Below are 14141 nucleotides of genomic sequence, written 5' to 3'. Positions count from 1 at the left end.
GTAAACTCCAACGGAAAAGAAACGAATAAAAAAAAAAAAAACGAAAGAAAAGAAAAGTAAAAAGAGTGACGAAACGGAAAACAAAATCGCAAAAACAAAAAAAAACCGCCAACTATAAAATCCCGAAAGAAAATGTCCTATAAGTTGACGGCCCAATGTTTTGCCACTAGCGTGACAGCTATCGCCTGCGAGTACGGGCCTCCGACAGAGGGATGCCAGTCTTGTCCGCAGACGTGGACGTTGAGTTAGACGTCGTAGACAGAAACAATAAACCACCTGTGTGGGATGCGAATGTATACGGCCCCATTCACATCAAAGAAAATGTCACAGTGGGTACTGTAGTGACGTCGGTGAAAGCCAGGTTTGTATGCCACGACATGACCGAGACAAGACACGTGACATGCCGTGCCATGCCATGCAGTGCTATCCCTCCTATCTCTCTTTTTCTCACTCACTCTCTCTCTCTCTTTGATCTGTTGACCACCCCTAACTTATTTTATCTCTTCCTCTTTTTGTTTCTTCCCCATTCAATTACTTACGTATTGTATTTGTCTTTCTGTCCCATTGATTTCCTTTATGCACTTGGATTTACTCTCTGATACACTCTGGATTACTCTCCGAATTCTCTTTTTACCTCCGTCCTATTCTCTTACCGACCCTATCACAACGTTCAATCTCTATTTTGTTCATTTCCTTTTTACCTATTTCTCTCTTTGGACAAACTCTTTTTACAGAACATACCGTCTTTGTTCCTATTTTTGGTTGTGGAAGCACTTATGGTTAAGCGCGGCGCGGTAGATCGCTGATTGGCGGACACTCCTTCTCCTATTACTACAACAACTACTATTACTATACTGCTATCACTATCTTTTCCCAATATGTACTGTAGCGAGCCGCGGTGGTCGCTCTTCGACGATATTTGAAGGCAGCGAGGATTCAATCGGGCAGAAATCACTCGGAAATAATCGAGTCTTTTAATTTCTAAGTGAAGTAAGTTTTAAATATCATATATAAAGGATAATTGTAACTTTTCTTAACTGATTACATCACATTACAATTTTCGAATGGCTGTACAGTTTTCTTAGCATTTTTTTTGTAAAATGGAAAATTTATGAAACTACATATATTCTGATTTATATATTATAATTTTTCTCAATTTATTGACATGGATACTACCGTAGAGAAATCTCTATCTTCAAATTGATCTTGAAGTACCACATAATCAAGCCTTCTTGTTTTCTAGCTGAATTTATAACAGATAATTACAGGACTGTTGCAAATTGCATCAAACGATCTGTAGAAATCTCTCTTACCACTGTATTAACAGGTTTATTTCATAATTCTAAACTTACTTTACTTGAAAATTGAACAGGCTCTCGACAAATCACTCGACAAGGAGTGACAAGAACCAAAGCTCCTTCAAAGACTCCGAAGACGCAGCGACCAGCACGCGGATCATAGCGAATATACGCAATAACAACCACAATTGTGCAAATGCGGAAAGGCGGAGCGGTGATCCACAGACGTTTCTAGCGTGCTCATATAGGCTTTAAGCAAGGATGATAGCGAGAGAACCTGCTGTGCCTTTGCGATATTCTCGCGCAGAAAATACAGGTTGCGGATCGTCGATCGTCCATCACGCCGCTCGTCACCCGGAGCTCGTACTGTTCGAGAACCACGTTACCACGCATCGCAATCGCGATTGCGGGCGCTTTTGCTATAATCTCACCGAACGTGCAAATTTGGCACGAGGGTGCGTGCATAATGCGAGCTCGCGCTCGCGCCAAAACCTTCCAGGCGTTGGCGGCTAACCGAAGCGGGGCGTCCCCGCGAGTGACTGCCCAGCGGACGCAAGGGAGAGAGAAGCTTCTTCCCCTCCTCTCTCGAAAAGAAACAACGGGGAGCAACATGTACCATGCACTCTCCCCCCTGCCACGGGCCTTGGCGCCTTGACACTAACGCCGTTGTTTTTTGTTCCCGTTTGTTATACACGCGGTCTGGCCGTAGCGCGAGACGTACAAGCTGGAGGCGATGGCCAAAGACAGGGGCTACCCACCCTTGTCGCGAACGGTGGAGGTTCAGATTGACGTTGTGGACCGTGCGAATAATCCGCCCGTATGGGACCACGTAGTGTATGGCCCGATCTACATTAAAGAGAACATGGCCGTCGGGGCTAAAGTTGTGTCTATTAAAGCCAGGTCTGTCACACTGTCAATGCTCCGTGCGGCTCTCTGCACGAACCCGCCCTGCACGCAATCTCGTGGCAGTATTGTTCTTGTGCACGTTAATTGATATTGTGTACGAATCCACATTACACGCATTCTCAAACACACATTCATACACACAACACACGTGTCATGACACTCGCAGAGGCGGCGCGCGCCACTAACTCGCTCGCTCGCTCGCTCGCAAGCATACGCAGTATACACTTATGTTCGCATATAGGGTTGACTCGTGGAAGACACGGATCGGAATCGAGTGTATAGGGGACGTACGATCGAGGATCGTGGAGAATATTGGAGGATCAGGACGATCCTCGGCGCAGGACGTGGACGTTAAAGCGATGGTTCTTGGCGGATCGAGAAACTTCCGGAGGGAACGGATTAGCGAGAGACAGTTCGTAACGTAAAGAAAGTTCAAATATCGGGGTATTTCGATTTTAAGAGAATTCTAAGACAAGTAACAAACAACACTTACTTTCGAGGAGAATGAAATGACGGTAAAAATTAACAAAATCATTTCTGTAGATATCCGAAAATAATTAGATTTATATATTGACTACCGCGAATATATCAAGAGCAATTAAAATCTTTGGCTATATACTCTCTTCAAGATAGGTAACTCAACTAAATTCCACTTTGCGAATTCTAGATTCCCTTTCTGGGAAACACTGCGTAGGAACCATCGCTTCAGATTCGGAGTCACTGTTGTTCGAGTCTTTTGCATTTATACAAACACGCGTATTCAAACGGGCCAGGACACACCAATGTATGCATATTTATAGGCGTGGTGCACGTATATATGTAACTGTTCGCGAGATATCGGCTTCGTTAGCGTTGGCGTTTTATCTTTTTCGGCTTAAACGTGAACGCACTTGCGAACAATGCGATTATGTAGACTCCGCTAAGCGGATTATGTTCTTGAAACATTTTGCTGCATCTCAACACGCAGATATGAAGCTATTTTCATCGTTTCACGAGTGCTTTAATCAATTCCGCGCAGCGAGATTTAATTTCTTCCTACCACGACGTCAGTAAGACGTCTCTCCCGTGTAAACTAAATTGAATAAACGACATAACCGCTTTTCATCTGTAGACCGTAATTTATGGGAATATAAGAAACGGTTTGAGAACCGAGGAAGAGCCGTGTCGAGTATCTTGGCGCGTTTATCACTAAAGTGCATTTCTCTGAACAAAGCGCAAAATCCTATTATTGCATAATAATCGACACAAGTAGAGCCATGTTATTATCACAACGGTAAATAATACTTATTCGTCGCTTACACTGAAAAAAAATTTATTAAATCTTGATACAAATTTTCTGAATAGTACTAAGTAAACATTTACTTACAGTAAATAAATATTTATTTTAAAAAATGATAGTTAAATCAATGTAATGGTTCTTATATCAAATATATACTATATATGTTTACATTTAGTAAGTATTTACTTTGAATTATTCAAATGCTTATTAAAATTTAGTAATTATTTTTCAGTGTATTATTGCATGAAGATTATTGTTAACTCGCATGAACAAGAAGAGCAAATACAATAGTTTTGCAAATCATGAGATATCGATTGCATTAATAGAATGTATTTAGTAACTTATGATCAAAAAAAGATTAGAAAAAATATTATATCGTAATACAATTAGTATTATAACTTTTATGATCAGTTTCTTAGATACATGTATATTGTTTTACATCATATATCATATTTATTGTTTCATAAAGATTAAAGAAAATATTTTATATCTTACTCCAAAAGATCCCGTATTGTACGAAAAATTTGGTCCTCGTGAAATAAAACAGTTTTTACATATAAAGTAGTTTGTAATGTGGTGAACAAAGATGTCATAGACACAAGACTCAGTAATATAATGGATAATTTCTGAAAATATATGATGTCAAAGATAAAAATTTGTGCCAACAGCGCACTTTTGATACATCATAGCTAAAAAATTATCTATTATTGAGCCTTGTGTGACGTGCCTATATCTTTTGTTCATATAAGTTACATTACATGTGAAAACCAACTCATTTCACCGAGATGCAATTTTGCATATAATTAGTGTGAGGTCCTTTCGTAATATATGACTTTGCAAAAAATATAGCGAATAAGTCATGTCGGATTGCGTGATAGCCAGTTGGTGGAAAAATATAGCTGACTGGTGCAAATGCGTCTTTTTGTAGCGGGATACCAAAAGCCGTGTCGAAAAAACGTTAGTAATGGGTTTGCGCTTGACGTACCGCTTTTAACGGCGGTCTCTCGCGGAGACACATGGACTTCCGGCGAAAACGTATTGGCTAATTACATACGTACACGCGAGAAGTGCCAGATGCAACGGTCACGCGTTGTCGGTGGAAGATAATACATTTTATTGTAAATTCAGTATACCATATGAGCTCTGTACTATGTGTCACGCAAATATTCCGCTTATCTCGTTTGAACACGCGCCAATTCGATTCTTCGCGAGTATATTAGCAAGAAACAATGTCAATGCATAATCGGAAGTGCAAAGCTATAATTTGATTTGAATTTATAAAGAGAGCACGCATTGCATGGCGTAAATTATATCCTTTGTACACGGAAAGAACGATTTTGCTGAAGTATCTGAAAATTTAACTAAATATACAATATAACTAAAAATAATTTTGTTGAACCTTCAAAATAATTATGTAGGAGGCTCAAACTGGTTGCTAGAATATCAAATTTTTGGCAACATGGCCAACAGCAGCATTTTTGCTTATTATTCTTGAGTTTCCTATATAATTATTTTGATAGTCTAACAAATTATTTTTAAATCTAGCTAAAGTTTCAGATATTTCATCAAAATCTTTTTTTTTTTTATATTTCTTATTAATTCTCTTATAATTCTATAATTCTTGTTTAGAATTTCCTGATTATTATTTTTTACGTATTTCTTTTATAAGAGAATAATATATTATTATAGTGTATCATATATTATATCTTAATTTAACAAAAATTAATAATTTCTACGTAATATTTGGATTAAATTCTGCAATTTAAAAAAAAATGTCTATTTTATATCACAATTTTTTAATAGAATTTCTTTGCTTAATATTTTTAGTATAATAAATATTCGTATTGAACTAGATCTCGCCGAATTTATGCATTCACGCGCGACGTACTGACGGGTACCACAAATTCCACACACCGGGCTGTTAGTAACGTTAGTGACATTTCGGAGGATTAATTCCGGAGAGTTTACTCGTTAGGGCCTCGCTTTAATGGCAACTGGAAAGGGATGCAGCAAAACGTTTCGTCATTCGCGTTTAGTCCGCCATTTTCCGCGAACTTTCCCCATCAACGTTGTGCCACGCAGACGAGCCTCAATGCAAAGATGTCATCAGCTATAATTATTACACACACACTAAAATATTAACCGCCGATAGTCCGCTTCTCTTATCGGGAATTCGCGGTTCAGCAAGAAACGCATTAACATTAATTCGTGCCACACAGCGTGTTAAGCCGCAGCGTTAACGAGCGATGGGTGTTTAAGTCACGTGTTTGTTTCTGCGCTGCGATTCAATAGCGTATATTGTATACTACAGTAATTTGCCAGCTATTTTGTCACCACGACGAACTTTCGCGCCCGGAATTAGACGCAGAACTTTCTGTCTCTCTCTCTATCTATCTATCTATCTATCTTTCATACATTTGTTGTGTGTGCCGTAAACATATTTTTGGGCATGTTTTACGAATAGATGCTTCCCTGGATTATATATTATTAATTTTGACCAAACCGTTGTCGTTTTCTTATTTCTCTCTCATCATAATTTATCATGCGTGCCTCGTTTGTTACTTCCTCCGTTTGAGTTATATCTTCGTTCTTTTCGCACCGGATTGGCTTTTTTCAAAATTTACTTTGGTCTCGTTTTCGTTATGTGTGCTCGTTTTGAGATTCCATCACCTGTACGGTGATTCAGTTAAGTATTACAGCTGCGGCCGCAAATAACTGAGCAGTTTATTAATTTTCGTTGATCCCTCCCCCACCCGATGCCTGACTTCGCAGTCGCAGTCGAACGTATTACCCAAGTATGTCATATGTACATACATATTTCATTTTTATTCCTCCTTGGTTCTCATCAATTTGTCCGTTATCGCTATCGATTCACATCTTAGTTCGTCGCCAGGACATGCATACTCATTCAATATCCAATCATCGACATACGTTTCATGAATGCCGTAATTAATTTTTGGGCATGTTTCGTCAGTTGCTTACCTTACGTTAGGTTACGACGTGTAATCACGTTTTTCTAATTTCTTTGGTTTTTTTTCCTTTTTTTTTCTTTGCCCCTTTATTCTTCGAGAGCGTAGTGTGTTCTCGTAGTGTCTTTTTGTCGGCGAGACCTTGTACGCCGTTCGACAGCAAGTTGAGTAACGATTTAGATTGAAGTTGATGAACATAGTTAGAACATCTTTGATTGCTGAAGTCACCGTCTTGTATCACGTCGGACAGTATAGTAGTGATTATACATATATATTTCTCTCCAATTAAAATTGAGCGAGCAAGAGCATTTGCTAATTGACCTGCGCCGCTACGTGACGCTCGCGGATCGAAACGTATCGGACAGGCGAGAAATTTTATCTCTATTCTTCTCTTTATCGAAAGAGAGAAGCATTATGGATTCACGAAACTCGAAATGAAAAACGGTATTATCGATTTCCCACATCTCTCTCTCTCTCTCTCTCTCTCTCTATCTATCTTTCTCTCTCTCTCTCTCTCTCTCTCTCTCTGGCAAGTGAGCTGACATAAATTTTTCCAATACGATTTTATCGTAACAGGAAAACATTTCTTTTGAAAACACGGGAATGTTGTCACAAAACAAATATCGCCATCTGTTACATTTTCATATCTAATTGTATATGTATGTTACATGGAATATATGTATTGACAAAAATTCTATAACGCCTATAAAGTTCTATAATAATGAAAATTTCGACGGAGATAAAATTGTAATTGGAATTATTTAATAATATGTGCTCACATATTCGTAAAATCACACGGTACACATACGTACATATACACAGACATACACTTGCATCGTCACCGCGCACCAATGGTTCAAGGGTGGTTTATGCACAATTTGGGGTTGTACGGTTTTCTAACTTTGTCCTTTTTATCATAACTTAATAACACGTATCACTCTGTGCGACAGTCTTACTTCTACAAGCTCGCTTACCGCCCACATACTTAACGTAGTTGTACAACATGTGCGTGCACACACTCACACACTCACAATATGCAAACTTTCGGAACTAAGAATCACGCTTATGAGCTGTATTATCATACTAACCGAGAGTATACGGTATATACACAACTCGACGCGAACGTTATACCGTCCGTCAGACGTCGCCGACAGATAACGAGCAATTAAAATCGCCGTATGAGCGTCATTTGTCAGGGACACGAGTTGCGCTATTATTCCAGTAGTAATGTGGAAATTTTCCTAAATTAACATTCGACTTGAATGACGCCGCTAACGAGCAATCGGAATTAATCAGCGAAAAGTTGTACGGCGACGTGAATTTATTTTACACGTGTGTGCTGGTCCCGTGATTAATAAAGCATTGAATTAAATTTCATGGAAAAACTGAGATTTTATCCAAACGAAGAACGGCCAATCAATATTGACATTACGAGATACTGGCGTTTTTATGTGAGCTAACATTAACGATGTGTAACTTCCTACGTTCGTACGGAAGGTAAACCAATATGCTTTTTAAAGCCATGAGGCACTCTTTTTCTTGTCAGCTCAATTTCGAATGTATTTTTTCGTTATACGAATAATATAAAATGAGATAATTGCAAAAAAAAGAAAAAATTTTGATAAATAAAAATTGGGAAAAATATTTGTTCATAAATCTATGTGTCTACATTTGTGTGTATATATAGAAATATTAGAAACGCAAAACACGCGTCTGTTCTATTCCTAAAGACATTTATATTGATAAATATTGCTTTAATATTTACAATTAACTGTGTTCAATTATATATATAAAATTATTTTTCAGATCTGTAACTAATTAAATTTGCAAATATTTCAACAAAATCTTCTTCTATGTTCTTTCTATGTATATGTGTATAAGATAAGACGATGACAACAATCGAGAGCTAAATTTGATTGATTGTAAACCGTAAAAATTTGAACACGTGCTTTCTAGTAGTACAGAATACGTAATGATCGCTGGTTGCAATTTATCTCCCAAAGACGCAATATAATAATGGCAGCATTGTTAGAACCTTTTGTGTTTAATGACAAGCTTGAAATTTGATCGAGTTGCATCGTCATATATTCCGCGATATTAATCGCACGTTTCAAAGCTGCTTCGATTTTGTCGATATTAATGTATACTATATGTATTCCATGTTTTAAACGAATTTTAAATGAGTGTTTCAGAACAGTTTCGATATTGCAAAAATTATCTTTTGATCGAAATAATCTCGCTATGGAGTATCCAATATCGCCGGTCTGATAATCATTCGAACCGTTATTTATTTGATTTTATGCTGTACACTATGTCCTAGATTTCTCATCTTTTTTTTTAAACGATAAATTCTTTGAAGTCATTTTAACTATTAGTCATTTTTTACTTGATGCAAATTTAATTGAAAGTTATTACTTTCATCATATTTTCGATAATATTAATATTAAATATCTTGATAATAAAATTTTAAATACAATTTTTATTAAAGAAAGGATATCTGGATGTTGATTAAAAACACGAGATTTTCGTGAATTTTATAGTATGCATTAATTGCTTTAAGACAATATGAATATAATCTTCTATGTTATTACTTAATTTCGCAACAAAGAGCTTGCAATAAAATTGGTTAACTTTAAAGCAATATATTTGCACACATATATATATTATAAAGAAAAAATACATTTATAATCAGAAATATGCTGAGAATAAAAAAGATCATGAGTATGCTAAGCATATATTTATAATGGTACAGGTTGAATTGAATATTCGCGTGTGTGCGTGCGCGTTTAAGTTTCGCTAGAAATTTATTTTGAAATTTAATATTGACAGTCTGTCAATATGAAAAAGCGATGCGATGTACACATCGCGTATGGCGAAAAAATTGCCGTTTTTTCGTATTCTATTAAATTGCGACAAAGTACCTTTCATGAGTTTTAATGATCAAAAATGTTTGTGTCTCTCAATATTACTTTCTGTTCGTTCAATATATCGCGGTATTTCTCGTCAACCACTGCCAATCGCAGAATTCGATATACTCGATTTGACACATAGCTTTCGGGGTGCTGCAGATTTTGGCGCGACAAACATATAAAAAAAAAAGAAATATGTATTTCCTGTTATAGTAAATGAATTATTGACAAAAATCTAAAATACTGATAGTTCAATCATAAAATCGCGAGAAAAATCGCTTTAAGTGTGACTAAATGTATAAAAAGAATACATTTAATATAATATATACAAGAGAGAATTTTTATCGCGAAATGCAATTGCATTTTGTACATAACTAACAACATTTAACATTTGTTAATGATTTTTATACATATGTATTCAATACATTTAAATGAATATATTCACGTAGTAGGATACATATAATATTATATTGTGTGTGTAAGATATTTACACACACGTATATGATTTTTTGCTTTCAATGTTTTTGGTTATAATCATATTTTTCCTTCTCTAAAATTTGTAAATTTATTACTTTAAAGATAACCAAGTTATTGCTGCAAGACTAAAAAAATTTTTGTGGAATTATTCAACATAAAACATCAAACTTGAAATCAACTTGTAAATTGTAAAAGCGTGACAACATTTTTTCCTAATTTTAATAGAACGTCGATTTTTCATGTGTAATTTTCTCTTTAATTATTACACTAAATTAAAAATGATAAACGTTTCAGATTCCGTAAATAGAATGTTATAAAAGTAAGAGTTCCTATGAAGTCGCGTTTGATTCGTTAATATAGTCGACTTTATTCATTCAATATTAACATACCACAGCATAAAGATGATAAAATAGAGACAGGATTTACAAGCCCGGTTATATTGGTTGCTATCGCAATGAAAGAGAAACATCGCTCGATTTTTACGTTAGACCAGAAAAAATACGGCTGATGTAAAAAAGAGTGCTATAGGGATTAATCGTAAAATATGTTGAGCCACGCCAATTTTATCATCTCCAGAAAAAAGATACCAACATTTTTCACGGAAAATTCTTCTAACTACACATAAAAGTGCCATTTTTCGCAATTTAGACATACTTTCGCGTAGGTGTTTAAATAAAGCTGCTCAAAATGTGTTCGCGCGAAACTATCTGTTTTCATATTTTTCAAATAAAATCTTTGCTCTGACATAATTTCTAGTAAATCCGAATATAAAATCGTTCTTGAAACGTGTTCGGGAGATACGTCTTCTCTTTCTCTCAAGATGAACGTGACTTAAGATCCGGATGACGTTTTAAGAATTCTCAGGAAATGACATTTTAATGCTGAAACTCGCTTTCCGTTGAAAGTTAAGCGACGAGAACGGAAGATAGTGCACGTTTCGTGATATCTAGTTCCGGGCAACTTAAACGCGACGATGTTTAAAACGTAACAGGGCGCCGCGTAAATGATTGAGAGCTCGGGGCGAAACATGAGCACTTAATAGATCCTCGCGTATTCACAAACGAGCTTGTTCCGCTAACGGCGCTACCGGGGCGATGCCCGAAGATTAAATCTTTCAAAGATCTCGTTAAGCGTGATGTACAATGGCTGAGACGTTTGCTACGTTTAACTCTTAAAATCCAGGATTAATGTCTGCAAACTGGAGATCGCGTGTGTTTAACGATGCGTTTGATTTAATTTTCACGAGTTTACTACCTATAATCTCGTTTAATAGAAATTATATATAATATCTCGTTTGATAATGGATAATAAGGAGAAGTTGTAGAAAATACACTTCACTAACCAACAAATTTACGACATTAAAATTATTATATGGTTACGTTAAATTGCATTATCTTATGCTGTCTTATCTTGGCTCTCTCGACTTTATATTATATCATAAAAAGATATTCCTCAAGAATTGCATTAATTTCCAAAAAAATGCAGTATGTTCCACGGTTAAATATTAATTATTGCTGCATAATTAAAGTTACATAATTTCGTTTTTATTTGCATTTGAAATCTCTTCGAAGTATATGTTACAACAAGATGCAAAATGCAGAATCTTTAAATCTTTAAATTTTGTCCCCGTTTTAGCTTCTATATTATGTTTGCAATAATCTTCCTATAAAAGGCAATGGATTTCATGGTTTGACATTTATATAGGTATTTTAATACCATACTGTAAATCATATGTAATAAAAGAGATATTCTGCGAGAGCGAACTTTGACTTTTACGAGCGGCTATTAAATATAACGCGTTCAATTCAAAATTCTGTAATATAAGGGTTACATCCAGAAAGGGAGGGAATCACATTTATACAAGAGTTGCGATAAGAACATATTCTCTAAAATAATTCTTTCATTTCATAAATTAAAAGATCTATTTAATATCAGAGATCCATCAGTTTTAAAGAATTAAATTTTCACGAAAAAAAATAGCAAAATTTGATCTTTTATTTAATTTCTCACCATAACTCACTCGATATTTAAGATCATAGATTTAAAAAGTAAAGGAAGCGCTTGAATTTTAAGGAAAAATCTCGTCGAGGAAAATAAGAATTTTATTTTTCTTTGCCTTATTTCTATCCGTTTTTCGCGACATTTTATATATAATCTATTCCAGATTTGACTATAATTTTAATAATAGATTACTTTGCGAATTTGGAGTTTTCCTACAATAAGACTATCATGTTTGGCAATTCATTGCAATATTAAGTATCTTAATAGTCAAATCTTTAACTAAATCTTAAAATCTAGAAACAGAAAAAGTAACGTAAATAACATGATATTTCTTTGTTTTCTGAAGTATATATATATATACTAGTTTAATTAAGAAAATTCTCATTTTCAATATCGTTTTCAAACACTCTCATCTTTTATATCATAACTTAGAAACTATTTCTTCTCGGAGATATTCGAATTAAATACAAACGAACTTTTTTCAAATTGACCAATGAATTATTAAAATTGATCGGCGATTCTGGGACATTTTGCGGGGGAAGAGTCAATGTGTATGCTCGTGTTTAAACTGACAAATGGCGCTGTCAATTTCTGTCGTGCGCTCTTTGAATCAAGGAGAAATTCCTTTCGGAAGACAGCGAGATCCTTTCGGACCAATGAACATTTCGTGGACGTCGACGGATGACACGACGGCTGTCTAAAGCCATGTGTACACTCGGTACATCGTTCATACGCGCGGAACAAGGAACACACGCATCACATGCATAACACACATATAAACACATTCGCAACACATATGCGCAAGCGCGTGTATAAACGGTACACACCGGACGATCGAACACGCATGTAATACAGTCGTGCGGTTTGTTCGACCAATGAGATGAGAGCTCGGACATGCGGATGGTTATGTTATATTGAATCAGACTGTTACGGTTTCTCAGAAATTAATTAGAAAAGAGATCCTTGAGACAATCCCCAGATATTTGTTTAAATAAAATATATTAAAAGCTATTTATATTCTTGAGAAAATTTTAATATTTAACACATATACAAAAAAATGGTGATTAAGTCAATTTGTACCATATACTGATTTATAACTATGTAATTAAATAAAATTATATACTATTAATATTTTTTAATGGTACAATTTTTGATATGCAAAATAAATTCCAATTTATTCGGCATAATATACTTAGTGGCATAATAATTAATTTAACTTAATTCAATTTAAATTAAAGATTAGGAGATTATGCATCGTGAAATAATTAATTTCGAATGAGTTACTATGCAAATCGCAAATTAGTAAATGAAAGCTAATTGTTGTTAATGAATTCTGTATAATTTTCGTTGCCTTGGAGCGCGATAATTGTTCGAGCGAAATTTCAAAGGCAGAAGTTTATTCCACATCTTTTATTTAATTATGATATTAATTAATATTTTATACATTATATATATTTCTCTTATAAGAACAATTTCAATGATTTATTTAAAACCAAACATTTAAAACTAAAAATTAAAAATTAAACATTTGATCGTGTAAATATCTACACACTGTTTATTGATTGACTTCGTTAATTAGCGGTTTATTTTAAATAAAAAATGAATTTAATTTAAATAAATGAAAATAGCCACATATTTGATCGAATGATTTAGTTGTATAAGTTACTAAAAAATATCGCGAATAATTATATTTAACAAACTATATCTTTATTTGATGATAAGGTATTTAAGTAAAGATTAGTTGTAACGTGCATTTGTTAATTAATTATAGCCACTAATTACTTTTAAAATAAACTTTACAGGTAACGGAATTTTACGTAATATGCCAATTTCAATTCAACTTTAGCATGATTAAAATTAATTTTACCTAACAATGTATGTCTACAATGTTAGTTTTTACATTTCATATTTTACTATCGTTTTCTAATTATGACATATTAGATTAATAAATCAATTTCGTGAAGAATGTCGTAATAATGCAATAATCGTCGAATAACAATACTAATTTAATATTAAATTTAATATATCGTTTTCCTGCACAAAAAGAGTTTTCTTATCTTTTTCAACATATATAAATATTAACCTTTACATTTTAAACTCATAATGTCATTGTGATGTTTATATAATGTCGCCAGGTAAAATTTCACGAATTTTATTAATCTAGTTACATTATTAAACTGACAGCTTTTTAATATGATTATATTATTAATGAGATATGAATATGACGCGTCGTGATAAATTCGTTATTGTCAAACGTAAATATTAATAATATTATTAAACTTAAAAAAAATTGCACATCGAT

General features: G+C 34.5%; 1 protein-coding gene across 3 annotated transcripts in view; it reads left to right on the top strand.

Moving 5' to 3' along the window:
• LOC108754121 (neural-cadherin-like) overlaps positions 1–14141 on the top strand; it is a 75990-nt gene that overhangs the window by 59093 nt on the left and 2756 nt on the right. Inside the window, exon 11 of one of the 3 annotated variants that reach the window (XM_018496198.1) lies at positions 2008–2566. The exons of 1 other annotated variant lie outside the window; for it this stretch is intronic. In XM_018496198.1, the coding sequence (XP_018351700.1) occupies positions 2008–2292 (285 nt within the window). In that variant the 3' untranslated portion in view covers positions 2293–2566. Of the gene's footprint in view, positions 1–170; positions 705–2007; positions 2567–14141 lie in introns of those variants that run through there. One more of the 3 variants, XM_018496197.1, reaches the window with a different exon arrangement.

Source organism: Trachymyrmex septentrionalis, unplaced genomic scaffold (assembly GCF_001594115.1).
Source record: "Trachymyrmex septentrionalis isolate Tsep2-gDNA-1 unplaced genomic scaffold, Tsep1.0 scaffold76, whole genome shotgun sequence".
Lineage (NCBI taxonomy): Eukaryota > Metazoa > Arthropoda > Insecta > Hymenoptera > Formicidae > Trachymyrmex > Trachymyrmex septentrionalis.
Note: the sequence above shows the minus strand (reverse complement) of the source record. Positions and strands in the feature narration are given on the sequence as shown.